Here is a 19999-nt window from a genome sequence, read left to right as displayed (position 1 = left end):
TTGAAACCACATGGTCACAGCCTGAATTAGCATGCACACAAAGACCGACACAGTATCTGTGCCAGACATGCTTTCACCTCTTTCTTGTATATGTGTGGAAGCCTCTCCCTGCTTTACAGTCAGGATTAATGATTACCAGTGTCAGTGTGCCAGTTAACTGGGACAGAGAAGGGTTGCACAGTAGATTTTTACTGTTTGAATGTTTTTCTTGCAGGGAATAAAAACCAGAGATCAATAGAGACACCCCCCCCAGCTAACCCAGCTCTGAGTGCCACTGATGGATAACAGATGGGTTCATGCAGTGTCTAAGTGTATATATGTGTGCATGCGTGCGTGCATGGCACACATTTGTACCAGAAATGTTTTTTTTTTCCCCCTCCCTACTGTACTTTTTTGTGCTTTGAATTCTATTGTGTTTCAGTCCATTTTACATATTGTAGATCTATATGTAATCAAGAATTTTCACAGATTTTCCACTGTGGGCCTGTGTGCATGTGTGTGTGTGATCTGCAGACATGTCTATCAAGACTCAATCTCAAGCAGACCTCTTCTTTGATATTGAGATGCGTTTCTTACGGGGATCTGAAAGTAGAGACTCAGAACATATTGGGAGTCAGAGAGCTTGTTTCTTGGCAACTCACTTATCCCAATATGGAAAACTAACTGTCATCTGAAGTAGGAGCCAAATGGTGTGTGAGTGTGTGTATCTGTGTGTGTGTGTGTGTGTGTGTGTGTGTGTGTGTGTGTGTGTGTGTGTGTGTGTGTGTGTGTGTGTGTATAGGGTGAGAAAATGGTATGCAGTTGTGGAGAAAGAAAGGAAGGAAAGGGCAGAGAGAAACAGAGAGGGAGGTAATGAAAGAGTAATTTCAAAACATTTACCTCTCAGCTACCATTTGGATGTTGTTTCTGGAGCTAGGAGGGCAAATGTTTTCTCTCACTCTACCCCTCCTCTTTTTCCTCCCTTAGACTATTTTGGGGGGGGGGTTGTCTTTTTCTTTTTTTCTGAATACTGGCATGAAACACAACTGTGGAGTGTGTGTGTTTGTTTGTTAATTCTACACACATGGATAAAGGGCCTTTAGGCGTGCCTGTGATACTGAGATTGATCTATACTCTAGTGCATACTGGGCATCTGTGTCTGTGCGTTGGCGAGTGCATGTGTGTGTATGTTAGAGAAACCTTGGTGAGTGGCCTGAAGGAATGCAAAGTGCTGACAACCTACCAGGACCTTAACATCCCAGACAGGTGGTGGTTGTGAATGTGTTCAGTGTGCGTGTGTGTTTATAAAGGGGGTATGTCAACATCTCATTCCTCACATGCACACCAGGTAACAATTAGATAAATAGGTGAGAATAATTTGTTACAACAACATTGTTGGTACGTAGCCTGACACACATGGGCACACTGGAGGGAAAGGTAGCAGTGAAAAAGGCTCTCTTTGTGTTTGTACGTGCAAAATTATATAATTTATGTGATCAAATTACAAACAGTCATGAGCTGCTGGAAGTGAATCATACTTCCCCCTCATACGCTGCATGACTAACAACTGGCAAATTACTTTTTATAGTCACACAGATGAATAGCCAGCCTCTGCTATTGGACATTTAACTCGGGCATCATTACATGTTTTTAACAGAATACAATTTAGTGTAACATGTCATCACTAGGCTGAAAAAAAATATGTCGTACTCTGTCAGTAGAGATTATGGCAGTGTCTATCTTTTTTTTAATTTGCTTTGTATTAGCTTTTGATGCTTATTTTTTCAGCACCAGCTACTCAACATGTTTACAGTGTAAGGATGTCTTTATCTAGTAGGTTTAATGCTTGGTGTCATACACAGGAGGGATTCTAAGGAAATGATGCAGCCTGTAATCCAGCCTGGCAGTTTGTAATTTTATCAATTTTATTGATATCACCATCACTGCCTACCCCTCACTCTTTTACAGTGCTATGGAGCTGTATTAAGTTACTGCAAATGCAAACCAAACATTTCCTACTGCAGCTGCTTCACATTAAAAGCTTTCGACAAGCATGGGGAGGCTTTTATTATGTGGTGGTCACAGGAAATGTGAATTTATTACTGTGGTTAGGACTGGCAGCAATCTTTCCTCTAATATGTTTTTTAATTTTTTCAAGAAAGGAGTACAACAAACAGGAGAACTATTTGCAGCCACTGTGGGTTGTTAGATGGAGTTTGAAAACCTATTTGCAGTGTGGATTGGGGCTTGGCAATATAGCAAAAAAAAAAAAAAAAATCCCCACATCAGATTTTTTTTCACACCACGCTTGATTCACGCTCATGATTGATTTTTGTTCCTTCCTAAAACCAAACTGTAAATGACAAAAAGTGTTCAAACAAATGTTGCTTTTTTATGTTTGGATTTTCCCTTCTAGAGTTATAACTAATTCCCTTCAGGTTAAATTGTCAAAGGGTCACATTTTCTCAAAAATTGTGATTGAGTCAGATGCCATTTGCTCTATTTGGAGCTGCAATATGTACCTGTCTAAGATGGCGGATACAGGTGGGCATCACTGTGCATCTTACATCATGAAAAGCTCAGCCTACACTGAAGTGTAAGAGCCCAAAGCAAGCCTCAGCGGTGAGAATTAAAGAAAAAAACTAATTTTCACTGAAAACTAATCGTCCTAAACTAGAAATTTGAATTAATCAATAAATTGATTTATCGTCCAGCCCTATGGAATCAGGTCATGGATTAATCATGTCATGATGGAAAAAGCATAATAATTGCCTGAAGTTTTTTGTTTTTTTTTAAACAGCCTAAGTGTTTTTGAATGTATTGTAAACATAAGCATAAGCTGCTCTCACTTCTGACATTGTAATATGTGAAGTTTTGTCTGTCTGGAAGCAAAACAAAGTCACTGTGCTGGTCCTGACTGCTGCTGACAAGGGGGGTGTTTTCCAGCAGAGTTAACGTACTGGGACTAACTGAAGATTAATCACAGGCTGTGTATGTCAGTGGTGGGGGACGGTTGGTGCTGGGGCTGGTTCAGCATATTTTTGTAGTGTATGTATGCATGTGTCAATTTTTAAATGCTTGTTTGGGTGTGCGTTTGTATGTGTATGTATCTTTTTGCATTTGTATCTTTTTCTTTATCTGTTTGTTGCAGTGGTTGGTTCATAAGGCATTCACTGCAAAGCTACATGGAACTGTTTGCACATGTCAGTGATCAAAACATGATGCTGTGCAGCCACTTAAGCTTCACACACAGGTCCTGAGTAAATACACACAGATGCACACACATATATCCAAATATGGAGGGACTTCAGTATATCTGTGTCTAATAGCTATTTGGTGTGTAAGGATCCACCTACGCAGTATTTTTCAAACAAGGTGAGTAAAGGCACGCTGCATTACTCCCGAATGCTGTGCAGCTTGGTTTGTGATTAATTGGAAAGCTGCATGTGCTATTTATTTTAAAATACTGTGTGTGTGTATAGCTGCTGATGGACTGCAGTTTTAATGTACTGATTTAGATGCAGGAGAAACTCGGCAAACACAGCAAGTCTCTCAGATTCCCACAGGACTAATACAGAAACACACACACACTCAGGCCCTTCCCCCTCGCCCTTATACAGATAGCACCCTTTCCCCTACACACATGGTTAGTTTTATCAGGGTAATGGCTGTGCAGCACGTTCAGTAATGGCCTGGGTGGAGGAACCTCAGCTAAACATGAAACCTTTTCCAGCTCTTAGAAGGTTGTGATTGGAAGAGGCAGTAATGGTTCAAAGGTTCAAAGTTTACTAATGGTCATTGGGGCACACATGCTGGGAATGGAGTCTAGTTAAAAAAAAAAAAAAAGGCTAATAAAACACGATCAATGCTGGTATCATGTTAAGATATGAAATATTTTATGAGCAGTCACTCTTTCAATGTTAAAGTTATGGACCTGGTTTTCATGGTGAGGTGTGTGTGGCCTCGTCATGGTTAGTGAACACACACCTCATGGTATGCAGAATGGATTTTTTTTTTTTTTTTTTTTTTTTTTTTTTTTTGGATGAATCCTTGCTCTAGACACAATATATTTATCCTAAAAATGTTGCACCAACCAGCCCTCACTTGAAAGATTGGCAATGTGAAATTAATGTTAAATTTTTTTATTTATTTTTTATTATTATAATTATTAGTTGAAGTGCCCGTGGTTGCTTTAAGGGTCAAGATTCTACAATCTAGTGGAAATTTGTCAAAACAGTGTTCGACAATGTTTGACCCTAAATCAATAACAAAATTATTCAACAGCTTCTTAAGTCATGCAATCTTTAAATTTGGAAAAGCAAATTTTTTTTTTGAGTGGTATCTCAATTTTAGGGATGCCATGTGTAGATGTAGCAAGTATGATGCATTTTAAAACTAAGTTGAGATGATGAGGTTCAGCATCGTCGTATCATCCAGACTGCCAGTGGACTAACCTTAGTTTGGCAGGTGGAGTCATGTGACTGAACATGAGGTATACCGTATTTTTCTTCCTTAAATTTTCTCAAAAATCGGCAGTGCGCCTTATGTATGAATTCTTGTTGTGCTTACTGACCTCGAACCAATTTTATGGGGTACGCTGCCCTCAAAAATCTGTCAAAAATTTTTAGTGAGACTTTGGTAAGTGACGAAGCCACTTGATGTCGGCGCATTTCCAGCTGACACAGGGAAGTTGTATTAACGTTGGTCCTTGGTTGGATATGGGCTGCAAACAGACAACGTTAGATAACTAATAACGTAGTGCTGGCAACCAACCACCATCCAACATTTAGTCAGTGGTACCCTACAATAATTAGACGTCCAGCCAACGTAAGGTTTTTAACGTAAACCCCATTTTCAAATCCATATCATAATCCAATTATAATCAAATGTTTTGTGACGTTCCAATGTCACACTAACTTCAGGTGTACGCAGTACGCTTACCTCCGCCACATTTTGTAAGACTGGTACACATACACATACTGTGCTTTGCTTTATATATGTTTTATCATGCGCGTTATAACCCGGTGCACCTTATGTATGAAAATAGACCTGTTCATTGATATTGCACCTTATAATGCGGTGCGCCTTATGGTCCGCAAAATACGGTAATTTTTTTTCTGAGGGAACAGTTCATGTACGCGTTAACTGAGAAACCATCATGAACAGATCTAAATCGGGCAGTGTTTTTTTTTTTTTTTTTTTTTTAAATGTCTGTTTTGAGTTTTTGATGTGTTGCTTGGCCACATCACTGTTACGGATTATCTGATTCTGCACTCACTTTCATGGGCCTGTATGTTCCAAAGCGTTGAATAAACCCTCCCATGTGTGACCTTAACATCCTGAATATTATATGTTGGTAATTTAGTTATATACCAAATTTCATGTGAAACAAGAAATGATCTTTTAAGAGCATGTTTTTAGAGGCAGTTTTGTGACCTGACTGAAGTGGAAACTAAATTTACAGTGACTGCAGAGGCTGAAGTATTCGGCACAGTCTGTGGAAAGACTGAATTTAAACTCTGGAAATAATTTATCTGTGCAGAAAGTGTCTGTCAGAAACAGAACTTTGAACCATACCATACTATAATGGGATCCAAACATGGTGCATCATGAAGTAGAGCTTAAATGATCACTCAATTATCTCATCAGTCAACAGAAAAGTGATCTGCACGTATTTAGAATTGTGTTGGATTTTGTAAGTATACATATCTGGTTTCTGAACTTTTATTCTGACATTTGAAGCTGTCACTTTTAGCTCTGAGAAGTTGTGATATTCACTAATTACTATTTTCTTTGACATTGTATAAACCAAAGTTTAAACAGTAGTAACAAAAATGTGTCCCCAGTACCAAGAGCTGAGGTGACTAAAGAGGATAAATGATGTTCCCTTTGGTCCAGTTTCAACAATAAGACCATATCCTCTCTTTCTGATTTAAATGACTTTCATTTACAGTCCAAAAATAAGGAAACACACCAGATCGGTACACTTTCATGGATTTTAAACCACCACTGTAAGTAGAGGGGACTATTCTGGCCAAGAGTTGTCAATTTTCTGTGGTAGTACTGCAATCCATAATGTGAATTCCAATCTTTATACCATCTCCACTCTCCTCGTTATTGTGAAAGTCATGACAGGAACTGTCAATACTTGTACACATTTCCCTGGAGACAGGTCTTACAACCAACAGACAGATTGTAACCACAGCATTGTGGGTAATGAAAAGGGCCTTAGACTGCATTTGGTGATGGTGGCTCTTGGTCTGTGCAGGTGGAAAATTGGCATATTAGCAGTGACAGTACCTTTTTTAAAATGAGATCTTAAAAGATGCTACCTTCCTTTAGAGAGAAAATATGTATTTATGTGAAAAGTAAATCAAAATCTAAAGTGAAGTTATCAGTGTTTTTTTTTTGTTTGTTTGTTTTTTTATAATTATTTATTGAACTTTTGAATAGATTGTAAGGATGAGAATAGGTTCATTAGATTAATTGGAGGTAGTTGAATCCTGAAGAAGTGACATCCCAGCACAGTGACAGACACCGCGTGGTTCCTCTGCTGCTGTGACAATTGTGGGTGAGTTGGTGATTACATTAACTGTGTTTTTCCTCAGAGTGCAGTCTGTTTGTGGTTTGTCTTGCTGAAATTGAGTGTATGCAATATAATGGTGGCTCGGTAATAATGCGATTAAAACAGATTTCTCCAGTGTAGGAACATCAACGTGTATTGATTGTGCTCTACGCACTCAGAGGAAAAGGAAAGAACATATAGTATAGATTGCTTATTAGTTTTGTTCTTTGGGTATGAGGGTGACTGACAGGCTTTGTTTTGTTTTTGTGTTTATTATTTTTTTCCCAGGTGATGCCTTCCCATCAGGCTCCAGTCCCTTCCTCTCAGGTTATCCAGGCCCCTCCCCCTTGACTTCTGACCCAGCATACAGATCAGGCAATCCCAGCAGTCTTCAGATGGCTCAACTCTGGGCATCACACGCTCATGAGGGTAAATTTGCCTCAATAAACATTTACACTGTCCCCCCTTCTCCTGGAAGCGTCTGTCCTCTTTTTTCTGTATTAGTGCATAGCTCAAATGGCCCAAGACACTTGTGACATCATATTTTCATCACATTTCTCCTAGTCCGCTCTTGTCCAATGCCCAGGAGGCCTGTCCTTCTTCTGCTCCTCATTGCTTACACCAGTGGGATCCTGTTCCATTTCTGTCTCTTTGCTAGTAGCTCTGCTCCTGGCTCTGTCCTAAATGAATTGTGCTTCCTATGTCCACAGCCTTTCTCTTACTTCGGCCAGTCATACATTACTGTAATCTATTTTCCCCTCTTGTTCTTTTTTTTTTTGAGTTTCCTGTCAGTTTCTCTGTAGCTCCTCTGGCCCACTTTTCTGTATCTCTTTCCCAACCTAGCTTATGAACACAGTTTTAGATACAGAGGTGTGAGGGTATGTCCACTCATACACATGAAGGGTTTAAAGTTCTCCAGCACTGTGCAGGGCTTTTTTTTTTTTTTTTTTTTAAAGATTAGATATCAATACACCTGTTAAAGCTATCTCTTACATTAATATGCCTAATAAAAATACCTTTTAGGTCAGCCATAGGTAACCTTATACCTTGTATGAATACAATAATGAAATAATTTGAATGTCGTCTGGCTAAGTTTATTAATGGCTTCAAATGTGCTATTTTGGAAAAACCTCACAATGAAGGGGCTGCTTTTGGCTCATTTGATAAAAGTTGGTTTATTATGCTGCATAGGTTGTGCTGTTCCATCTTACAGAAAATACATAAAGTTTTTACCAGCCCAGTCAGTGTCTTTGCTGCACCTCTGTTTGCCAGTCAGAACAGCCATGAGAGCATGCTGCATGCATGTTTTGGAATATGTAATATGTCCTCTCTTTGGACCACTCTGTCCTCTCTGTCTCTGAACTCCTTTCAAGGCCTGGCTCAGTGATTGAATCTCTCATCCCTCCTCATTTCCTCATGCCCTGTGTCTCCTTATCAAATCTCACTGGAGTAGAAGGTCAGATAGGAGGAACCACATTTCACAGTGCGCTTTGGTAAGGCAAAAGGAGGAGGACGAATGAATTCTTTTTAGGATTTCTTTTAAAGTTGATTGTATCGCCTGTGTGACACATCTTGTTCAGTGCTTACCAAACACAGCCAATCAGATAGTGTTTGATTAGTGTCCAGATTTTGCCTTGATCCCTCCTTCTCCAATTCAGGGACAGTTCAAGAGGGCAACACTGTTACCTAACTGTAGTTATTGCAAATGTTCACAACTCCATGTAAAATTGTGCATTATCTTTTGTTGTTTGTGCTAAGATAAACTTATTGAATTCTTTAAATCTCTTTTAAAAATAAAATAGGTGTGTTTGCCCAAGTGTGGAAGTAGATCTTTTAACACTGCATTATATGCATGTCTCTTCACTAACGATGGACTCTCACAGGTCACAGAATATAATCTGTCTATATAATATCTAGACACCTGTTGTTGAAGGAAAAAAATTCCAACCAAAAATTGTATGAAGAACATTTAAGAGGGTCAGTATTTGGCTCATTGGCCCTGTTTGACGTTGCAGTCAGCCTAAAAAGCAAGCAGAAATGATGGATGGTCTTTTGTGTCTTGACTTCAAGCTTTGGCTGAATTGAAGTTGAATATCTAAAGAAGCGAAAACCTCCTGCTGGCTGGAGCAGCCACAGGCTCCGCTCACTCTGATATGAATAAAACCCTTCATAGCCTAAGAGAGCTTCTTAATACCTGGAGGCTGCTTTAATAGCAGCTAAAGTTGTTTAAAGCTGGAGACGTTTTCGGGCAACAATTATAAGGCAGACTTTAGATAGGCCTGGGACGCACCGTAGCTGCAGAGGAACCCATATCAAAGCTGTTAGAGATCAAGGCTAGCTGTTAACTGTGGTTAAAGGAAGCTTTGAAAGAAACCCAACCTGAATTCCTTTACCCCCATCACATCATTCCTCTTTCTTATATTAATATTTCTGTCTTCCTATTCCTTCCACAAACCACTTACAACCCCACCACCTGCCTCTTTTGCCTTCTCCATTTCTGCCTCTCAAAACATACCGATTTATATCCGACTCTTGTCCCCACTGCTTCATGGTGGAACAGCATCAGTGTCTTTGATACGTCTTGGAATGACCGAAGTGTTAAATCAGAGAATGTGTCATCCTCTGTAGGTGGCAATCTTTTCTTGCTTTTTTTTTTTTTTTGCTTTTGGCCTAACACCATGACACCAACCAGTATCAGAGTTGTGGTTAGAGCATTACACTAGAGAGTAAGGCTTTGTCTATATTAAGAGCTGGTCTGTGAGAGCAGCAGCTGGCTGACAGACAGTCTCTTGCCCAACACCAACCACAGACTAACCTGATCAACAAGATGAGTCGCTGCAGGTGATGTGGGGCTGACGATAACCTCTTTCCTAAACAGTTAAGTCAGGTGGGAAAGTTTGCTGCGATTGAAAAGTGGCCAAATCTGGTGATCTGTAAACAAGTCTGAGGTGAAGCTGAGATCGATTAAATGAAAAATGATTCAGCATGTTATTTTCAAAGCATAAGAGAAAAAGTCACTAGTTCAAATGTTTATTTTCAATTTGATGTTGAATATATTCAGAATGTTTTATACAGCAAATGATTTACAAAATAATTGGTGGGTTAAATGATAATGAGCATAGGGAAATCAATCTGCCCATGGTGGATAAGTCAATAATGGCGTCACTGTAGGTTCATCTTATAGGTGTGCTGATGTGAAGTGATGAAAGGATCTGAAATAAACTGTGGCATTTCCAAATTAATTGTTTTGTTAGGATAATACAAGTTTTCAATTATATTTAACATGGAAGAATCTAAATTACCGTATTTTGTGGACCGTAAGGTGCTATATCAATGAAAGGGTCTGCTTTCAGTACTGTTCTTTGATTGGTTTATCGTTGCCAGAGTTAGTGTGACTTTGGAACAATGTTGTAAAACATTTGATTATAATTGGATTATGATATGGATTTGAAAATTGGGTTTACATTAAAAACCAAACGTTGGCTTAGTGTCTTAATTGTTGTAAGGTAACACTGACTAAATGTTGGATGGTGGTTGGTTGCCAGCACTACATAATTAGTTATCTAACGTTGTCTGACATTGCAGCCCATATCCAACCAAGGACCAACGTTAATACAACTCCCTTTGTCAGTTGGGAATGCTCAGACAATCCATCAAGCGGAGTGGCTTCGTCGCTTACCAAAGTTGCACTAAAACATTTTGACAAATTTTTTGAGCGCAGTGCACCACATAAAATTGGTTCGAGGTCAGTAAGCAAAACAAGAATTCATACATAAGGCGCACTGCCGATTTTTAAGAAAATTTAAGGATTTTAAGTGCGCCTTATAGTGCGAAAAATACGGTACAGACTGAACAATGTATCAAATATCACATTAGTTGCTGATTAATTTTTGCCAATCAAATAAATGATTAAATGACTATTCATTGCAGTTCCAAAAAGTCAGTGAGTCTTGGTTAGTAGCTTGGGTTGTCCTAGTTCTCATAACCTAAGGAGGCCTTAATATTTACACTACTGACATATTTTTGTTTAATCTGCAGTGTTTGACATATTTTGTATTGGTGTCTACAGGCTACCCTCCACTGTCAAGTAGCCTCTACTCCAGCCCCTATCTGTCCCTGGGGCACCTTGATCCTCCCTCTCTCTCGCAGCACCCTCTCTACGACTCACATAAAGGTCAGTCACTGCCACTGCCAGCTTTCATGAAGACAAATGGCTGTATTTAAAGTACAGATTCTCTTGTATCCCGTGATAGATCAGTAGCTGTAGGTTTTGTGCTAAGACATTGCTTTTGATTCAGTGGTGTACTGTTTTTTTGTGAAACTGGGTCAATTCTCCAGCTAGAAAAAGGCCAACAGGTGGACCAGTTCTGGCCCAGTTTCACTTTATAACATGTGGAACATTTTTCTTTCTTCCTTTTTGATGTGCCTTATCTGCTGTGGGTTTTACATTGTTTTCTCAAGACATTTATTTATCGTAGTCTTCTCTGCCTCTGTGCTGCATTGTGTGTTTGTATTTTTAAACTCATGTATTCTTCTATGTTGCAGATGGTTTTTACTTGCCAGCCTCCTTGAGCCAGTCGCCTATCCATCCTCTTTCTGCACCGCCGCCCACACCCTCCAGCTCAACACCCCCACAGAGGATGTCCCGGGATTGCGGTAGAGACCGGGCCTACCGGGGGGAGAGGGAGAGGGACAGGGATAGAGAGCGAGAGCGAGAGCGGTCAAGAGAGGAGCAGCGGCCACACAGCGTGGTAGACCTGACGCAAGATGGGAGGAGTGAGGATGATCGCTGGGCAAGGAGCGGAGACCGGGAACGAGAGAAAGAAAGGGACACGGAAAGAGACAGAGATGGTTACTCTTTCCATCCTCACCTCCACCAGCACAAATCACACTCTCAGCCTTCGATTGTAGAGGCTAGGTCCCGACCATCACCTCCACAAGCCGCCCTCCCTCCAGGTGGGAGCACAGGCAGGTTCCATGGACCAGAAATTGACAGAGGGGGTCGGGATGAAGAGGGTGGTCCTCGACCCCTTCACCACCACAACTCTAACATTAACTCCAACAACACAAACTCTCAATCAGACAGACAGAGGAGGAATGACTCTGTGGCCACGTCGGCTGGGACCCTCCATATATCTTATGTCCTTCCCCCAGCGCTCCAGCCTTCTGTGGCTGGTCCACCCCACCCTTCTGCACCTAGAGAGCTCATCAGAGAGCAACGAGTCAGTGCCCCAACATATGTGCCTTCTGTGGAGGTTTATGACGAGCGGGCTGGCCCAATCCAGATCGCCTCACAGGCCCGTGACAACAAACACAGTGATAAACACAGAGACAGAGAACGAGAGAGAGAGAGCCAGCGGTTTCCTGAGAGGAGCCTAATGGATCATCCTCGACTCTCCCAATCTAGCGATTCAAGCAATCAGAGAGAGGAAGGTTCTGTCATTTGTTCCAATGGTTCAATTGGTAAACGAGGCCAGGACACATCATACCCTTCCAGTCATTCAAGGTTCAGCCCAGAAAGCAGGGACATCTCTAAACACTCAATCCGATTGAGTATCGAGCGGTCAGGGGCAGAGCCCAAATGGAATAATATCAGCCCATTGGCCAACTATGCCACAACTCATATGGCTGCTCTGGCAGCCCAACATGGACACTCAATGTCCTCATCCCACAGCCAGCCAACACACACACAATTGTCCCATTCTCCTCACACAACGCACAGATCCAACAACAACCCACACTCCCACTGCCATTCCCCACAGACCCACCCCTCCCAACATGGGCGTGCAGGTGAAGAGGGGTGTCAGAGGCGCTTTCTGGACCCATCAGCCCTCTATCGACCTGGGGGTACACTGGTGGGAGGGTCCAGTGGGGGAGAGCGAGGTGGAGGATCCAGCTCTGAAACCACAGAAGTTTCAGCCATGCAGAGCCTAATTAAATACAGTGGAAACTTTGGTGCTGAAGGCCCTGGGTCTTCCAGGCATGCTTCAGATGGAAGAGGGCCCTTTGGTGGTCTGGGTAACATTGGCATGGAGGCTGAAAGAGAGAGAGAGAGGGAAAAAGAAAGGGAGAGGGAGAGAGACAGGGAGAGGTTCGCAGTGGGATCAGTTGGTTCAGGGGCATTGAGGGTTCCTCCACAATTGAAGAGAGAACAGGAGCGGCCAGACAGCGCCCGCTCATTTGGCCGGGAGGGAGAGGGCGAGGTGCGTCACCCTCCTGTTGGGATTGCTGTAGCTGTGGCCCGACAGAGAGACAATGGGAGCACCACTAAACCAACCAGTGGACCTTCAGACACGCAGAGACCACTGCTGCAAACAACTATTAAAGGTAAGCATTCTTTCATGAGCGATAGACCTGGCAAATTCAAGTGCACATTCTGCAACACTCAACCATACAATATGTTTTCTTGCATGTGAATGGTAAAGCAAATTAACCTGAATACTTAATTGTTCCTGCTGTGATCCTGCTTTGAACCAACCAATACCGTATCCACTTTGGTTTGAAGTACCAGAAGGAGTCAGGTTGTGAAGTTCACAGTTGATCACACAATCCATTTTATGTTTGAAGGTTCTGGCAAGTTAAATCAAGTGTACTTAACATATTTGAAACATTTACCAAATGCAAAATTTCCTGCTTCTGCATTTGAATCTGATGTTGCTGTTTTCACACTTGTACTACAGGGACAATAGATCCCTTAGTTAAATGAACCAAGAACAAATGATTCCTCATTTTGGCTTGCATGAATAATGGAGAAGTCATTTTCTTTCAGATTAAAGTCATATTTCCTCAGCCCGTTTGACTTTGAGCTGCTCATCTCTGTAACGTGACTGGAATTGTTAAAACAACTTTTTGACAATTATGTCATGACTCGCATTTTGTTGAAAGGTTCTTTTTGGCATGTCACTTGGTACTCTGTGCTGCATAGCAATTCCTACCATAATGTGCTCTATTCTTGGTCAAGGTCATTCAGTGACAGTGCTCCCTCTCCATCTCTGTCTTTCCCCTTGTTTCTGTTTCTCTCAACTCCTTGCTTTTCTCTATCCTCCCACAGTCCAGCCTCTCTGTCCCTCTCTGCCTATTTCTCTTTTCTTTTTGTTGAATGCCTCCCTCCTTCCCCATCCTTCCTTCCTCTTTGAGAAGGTCTTTGTAGAGGCACTCCCTCCTTGTCCCACCTCAGGCCCCCTTTCTCCTTCTCCACTCTATTCTTCAGCCCCACCTCCACCCTCTCTGCATTAAACATGTCATTACAGAGTGCAGCTAAAAGCTGAAAACAAGCCCTGAATTACAATAAGACCATGGATGCGTTGCTAAGCAATGGATCAGTCTTGAGAATGACAGACAGGGTGTGCGTGTGAGAGTTTTTAGACTATATGAGGAACGGTTTGTTTGCAGGATACTGTAGATGTGTGTGTGTCTGGGTGTGCGTGCATGCATGCATGCATGTCTGTTTGCGTGTCTGTGCATGTGCGTGCACATGCAACCCTGTTAGAGGGTTGAGCAGAGTGATTGGTTTAGTAGCATTAGTCCTTCATGCTGAGAGGTGCACTAAATAAACAGCATAGGATTTTAACTGAGGAGGAGGATAGGCTTGCAATAAAAGATGGACTGATGGATGTAGATCAATAAGTTGATAGACGAGAAGAAAGCAGTTTGATAGCAAAGCAAAGACGAAGTTTAGGGAGTGTGAGATGAAGACCAGTGATAGAACAGTGGGGGGGGGCGTGCAGTGCTAATCGCTAGCTTTCTGATGCAGGGAGGATAGCAGGTGGGACAGGTTCCCTGTAACCTTGGTAACAGTCTTGAAACCTTTCCTGTGGAGTATGTCAGGAATTGTTAGTCTTTTGTCCCTTTAGAGTCTGTACACACACATGCACACTTTTAGAGCAGAACTGAAGGTTTTAGCAAACTCAAATGAAACCTTTCTACTGCTCGGGGACCTTCAGTCAGCATTGATGCGATGGAAAAGGGTTAAAGGGAGCGAGTGTGAGGAGGAGAACCTCATGTTTATTCTGTATGTTTTGGCTGAGTGCTCCTGCTTTCCTTCGTCTTCTTTTTTTTCCCCTTGCTCTCCATCTGTCATTTACCACTGGCCCTCTTAGTAAGCAGGATAGGTTTAAGACTGTGTGTATAGTAAGGCAGTAGAAGAGGTGTTCATACATCTCTTTGGCATTAGGCTAATAACTGATAAGAGCTGTCATTCTGTGTGTGTGTGTGTGTGTGTGTGTGTGTGTGTGTGTGTGTGTGTGTGTGTGTGTGTGTGTGTGTGTGTGTGTGTGTGTGTGTGTGTGTGTACGTGTGTGTGTACGTGTGTGTGTACGTGTGTGTGTGTACGTGTGTGTGTGTACGTGTGTGTGTACTAGATGTGTACTTCTGCTCTTTGTGTTCAGACTTTGGCCCAACATCATATTTTTAGCCTCTACTCTCGTTTTGACATGTCATATCAGTGTTACAGAACTGGTGTCACCTTATCTTCTCCCCCCTCCCATTTCTCTCTTTCTCTTCCCCCCACGTATCTTTTTACCTTGCTGTTATTTGATATATTTTTGTTCTCACTTTTAATTCAATATTACACATAGAACTGTGGGTTAAGCATTCAAGAAGTCTCAGGATGCAGCCACTAAAATCATCCTTAACCAAACATACCTGAACCTGTTTTAGATGAGGAGCGGGGGGAGGACCGTGCTCGACACCATGATGACAGACTGCTGGCCGGACGACTGGAGCGCGAGCAAGAAAAAGTGCTCAGGTTAGGGAGTGTAACCTTGCTGTTAAGCTTTTCTATTTAGCCAAATAAAAGGTATGAAAAAAATCAAGAACCTATCCTTTTGGTAACTTAAGAGAATGAAAATGCATCCTGTTTCCTCACAGAGAGTCCAAAGAGCTGGCAGAGTTCACTCAGATGCACCCAGCCCCTTTGTCTAGCAGCCTGGCACCCAGTATGATGACATCCAGCCTCATGACCCCCAACCTTATGGTGACAGGAGGGGCTGCACTGGCAGGGGCAGGACGTTGGCCTCCAGACCCATCAACTCTGACCTCTCACCCTTGGATACCCCGACCTGGAGCCCCCCCAGTCTGGCTCTCCAGCACACCATATTGTATGTGGCCAAACACTGGAGATACTTGCTAACTGTGACAAGCCCATGTTTAGATGTTCCCAAAATTGCCTGATGAAACGTGTGTGGTGTATTTAGTGAGTCCAAAAATATAAAACAGGATGTAAGTGATTAGATGTGCTTAAGAGCTAAAATGAGTCATTAATGAGCAAATTTTCAGATAATTGATCTGTATATTTTTTTCCGGGGCGGGGGGGGGGGGGGGGGGGCTTTCAATTGCCAAGTGGCAGAGAAGCGGACAGGAAACAGGAAAAGAGAGCAGCAGAGGTCCTAGGCTGGAATCGAACACAGGATGCTACAATACCATGGCATATGGGCTAACCACTGACCACTGAATCACCCGTGCTTCCCATTTGCATCAATTTTTGTCAATTTAAAGAAAAATGGCATATGTTAGAGTTTCTTGGATGAAAGTGTCCTGGATATATCTTTATTTTGACTTCTGCTTTGATAAATCAGGTAACAGGTATACTTAAGTCCAATGTGCGGCACTCTTTATGCTTTTATTACAACTTCGAATGTTTGACTGTGTTTTCATTACAGCAGTCACTGAGCAGAAACATGTAGTTTCCTTATGTGAGAAAAGTTGACTTTCTGCTGTTGGAAACACTAAGGTAAACTTCCAGATGTGGACAGGGACATAGCAGAAAACAAAGCATTAATTGTACAGTAGTTCTTAATGTACACATTCTTCAGAAGACATCTGAGTCTTTACTTATCCAGTGTCGTGCTGATAAAGGGCTTTCTAAGTTCTGTATGTGACTCTGTGAGCCTCTTCCAATTGGCGCAGCAGAAAGGGTGGTGTCTCTTGAGTAGCCGCCCAGTAACAGCCTCCAGGGGTCAAGTGCCAGAGACATTTCTGATCTTTGCAGGGCAGTCCAGACTTCCTCCTCCACACTTGTTGTCCAGAAATAACAGCATCAGGACACACATACTTGCATACTTTCATGAGCTTACACAATACAATCTTAGAACACACACACACAAGAACGCAAGCACAGATATGCATGCACACACGTGGAGCTCCCCAAGGGCCATCTCTGTCTAGACACTGAGGGTGAAAAAGACAAAATCGTCTCAAAAAGCGGCTAAATTCAGCAGCTCTCATATGAAACTCCATTATGTTTTCACTTTAGGTATAAATACTAGATGAAGAATGATGCTGAGTAAAGGTTCGTTTTAGCTTGGCTGAGAGATTTTTTTTTATTTTATTTTATTTTATTTATTTATTTTTAATCTCACTTTCCCTGTCTCTGACCTTCCTTCTCTCTCTCTCTTCCCTTTTGTCCCTTTCAGCCCTCGGTCCCTCCTCACTCCACCAAACCCTCCCCCCAGGTTACCCACCATCTCTGCCTGGCTCTTTACCCCCTTCCTACCAGTTTGCCAGGGATCCACAGTCTGGACAGCTCATAGTCATCCCTACTGAACACCTGCCTCACTATGGTATACACACATACATGTGAAATTGGAAAAATGTGCAAATGATGTTGGTTTGACACTTTTGTCACTTAGCAAATTGCATATTCGCAGAAGTAAATGAGTACCACATTCATTTTGAGCAAGATGTTGGTATTGGTAAATAATGTAAACAGTTAGTCTTCATCGTGGCTCCTTTCATTGCTCTACAGGAGGTGATGTACTGGAGCGTGGAGCCCCGGTGTGGTCAGGGGTTTATGGTACAGGCAGCTCGCTGCAGCACGCAGCCCAGCTCCAGCTCCTCTCCCAGCAACAGATGCTCCGCCAACAGGAGCTGCTCATGATCCAGCAGCACACAGCACAGGTCCTGGAACTGCAGAGAAATGCACAGCTTGTTGTAAGTGGACTTTGTGTTGCTGAGCACACAATCTTTTCAACACCTACGTAGCTCACACCCTCTACTGAAAAATATTTACATGTATATGCACATATTTTCTTAATAGTTTCTTCTTTGTCTGTGGCATTCAGCCCAAAATTGTACTTTTTTTTTTTTTTTTTTAAATCAGATTACAACACATAATTTTGTTTCTAAAAAAGAATCATGAAGAAATGAGAAAATGTTATTTAAACACAGTCAATTAACCTATGTCTTTCTCACCATTTTTAGCCATTTTTGGGTTAAGACACATTTGATGCCCCTAAGTGTATTTACAGCAGGAGAATAACACAGCCGTGGAAATCTGAACAGTGGAAGCACACACTGACATTTTTAACTTTAAGCAGTCGCACATCATACATATACTTTGCACATACTGTATAATGTACTATATACAGACCTCTGTCACCTCCTGTGTTCCAGGAGCGTTTGAAAGCCAACGAGCATCGGCCAGAGGTAGAAGACAAAACAGACAAGCGGAACACTGACCCAAAACCCAGACCTTCCTCAATATCTTCCCCGTCTCCTTCACCTGTTCTGCATCCCCGCAAACTTCCCCATCCCTCTCGCTCGCCAACCCCATCCACGTCTTCCCTCACACCACTTCCACCACTCCCCTCGCCAGTGACCACCCTCAAGTCTGAGGAAGGGGGTCAGAGAGCATTGGCACACCCACCTACACCTCTGCCTCACCCACCATCACCCCGGTCAGCCTCTCCACCCCCATCCTCTCCACGGCGGCCTAAACAAGAAGCAGCTGAGGATGGTGACATGGGACGGACAGAGCAGACGGAAGGACAGAAGCCAGCCGCTGGACCCTTTCAAGGCATTTACTCTGGTCAGTCCCTGGAAGTTTGATTTTTATTTTGTAACGAAGTTATTGATGTGTGGATTGAGCATTAAAAACTCTGTTTCATTCTGTTGGTGGATGTTTGTGAGATTTCAGGGCTCAGCTGCTGTGGGATTGAGCCTGTTGTGGGCTTCACTGGATTCACATAAAATTGGATGAATTGGACAAAGATTTTAGGATTGTGATTGACTGAGGAATGTTTAAAAAGTTGATAAAGCAGGCCTGCATATGTTGTTGTATTAACTTATACGAGATCTCTTTCCTGACAGATCTGCCACCCCGTTATCCTTACCAGTCCATCACTGCCCCATTTGGCTCTCCATACCCCCCGTATCACATCCCAGCACCCACAGGCATAGACACAGAACTTGTCCCACCGCACCGTTCCCGCTCACCACCTTCAGCTGCTCCTTTGCCTTCAGCACACCTCCATTCAAGGCTCTTGGACACAGACGTCAAGCCACAGAAACGAGAGCCATCAAAAACACCGTCTTTCTTCAAGCAGGAACCCGGTTTGGAGCAGGCTGAGCTTGGCATGATCCCAGAACCTCTGGGTCCGCTTCGCCAGAACTGTAGCCCTGTTCAAGTCATCCAAGGTAGAGAGACAGACACAGACACCCTGAAGCCCCAGTCCCAGTCCCAGCCTCAGCCACCTCCTCTACATGTCCCCAGTCCTCCACCACAACAGGACGAAAGACTGGAAGAAGTCAGAGAGGAAGACAAGGAAGGAGGTCAAATCAAAATGGAAATGTCATCTTACTCATGCCATGCAACATATCCTCTAACCCCCACTCTAACAGAAGCAGAGGCTAAACGAAAGGCCATCAGGGAACCAGAGCGAACACGATATCCACTCTGCATCACTGTGGAGTCTGACAGCCAGGAGTCTTCTCAGAAGTGTGTGTCATTAGAGCAAAGCAACACCGTGTGTGAACAAGAACAGCTACACACTCCTATCGACTCACAGACTCCCAGTAAGAAAGAAAGTGTTAATGAAACACCGGTATATGCTCCCCCCACCTCCGACTCTCCACCTCCACCGGTCATCGGTCCTGAGGATCCCATGGCAGGGATGCTTGCCCTGCTGACAGCCAGTGAGATGGCCACCCAGGCCAGACCCAGCACCCCACCTGCCCCAATACTCATACCACAAACAGAAAACCCTCCTGTGGGTGAAGATTGTAGTAGTGCAGGGCCTCTGGAGATGGTGGCACTAGAAGGGATGGCCCTGCTCAGCCAGATGGCCCAAAGAGAGATGGAGCACCTCAGCCAGGGGCAGGGTAAGTAGATATGATAAAATAGTGGGATGAAGGTTGACAGAATTAGAGATAAGTCAATAAAAAATGGAAGTAGAAATAAACAAGGTATGATTTGCATCAACTTTTTCTAGCGTTTTTATTTTTCTGCAATGTTTACTGCTCAATCTCATCCAGATCTGACATTGGAGGGTCTGGACTGTCTTCTTGAAGCAAGCAGACAGATCCTCTTGGAAGCCATTGAGAAACAGTCCCACATTGATCTGCCCCGGATTCTGGATCCCACCAAGAAGTACAGCTGGAGGCAGAGGAAGGAGGAGCCTGTAAGATGAAGAAAAAATTCATGGTCTCCAAGAGATGATGGTTTGTGAAATTTTGTTA

The 19999-nt window shown here is 42.8% G+C and overlaps 1 protein-coding gene across 1 annotated transcript in view; it reads left to right on the top strand.

Annotated features, from left to right (window-relative positions):
- The window catches only part of tnrc18 (trinucleotide repeat containing 18), a 47529-nt gene that overhangs the window by 9250 nt on the left and 18280 nt on the right, over positions 1 to 19999 (top strand). Inside the window, exons 3-12 of the mRNA XM_029507631.1 lie at positions 6833 to 6973; positions 10614 to 10718; positions 11090 to 12871; positions 15203 to 15290; positions 15413 to 15642; positions 16957 to 17103; positions 17289 to 17473; positions 17936 to 18350; positions 18632 to 19642; positions 19796 to 19941. Of these exons, the coding sequence (XP_029363491.1) occupies positions 6833 to 6973; positions 10614 to 10718; positions 11090 to 12871; positions 15203 to 15290; positions 15413 to 15642; positions 16957 to 17103; positions 17289 to 17473; positions 17936 to 18350; positions 18632 to 19642; positions 19796 to 19941 (4250 nt within the window). The remainder of the gene's footprint in view (positions 1 to 6832; positions 6974 to 10613; positions 10719 to 11089; positions 12872 to 15202; positions 15291 to 15412; positions 15643 to 16956; positions 17104 to 17288; positions 17474 to 17935; positions 18351 to 18631; positions 19643 to 19795; positions 19942 to 19999) is intronic.

Source organism: Echeneis naucrates, chromosome 8 (assembly GCF_900963305.1).
Source record: "Echeneis naucrates chromosome 8, fEcheNa1.1, whole genome shotgun sequence".
Classification (NCBI taxonomy): Eukaryota; Metazoa; Chordata; class Actinopteri; order Carangiformes; family Echeneidae; genus Echeneis; species Echeneis naucrates.
This window is presented reverse-complemented; position numbering and strand designations above follow the sequence as displayed.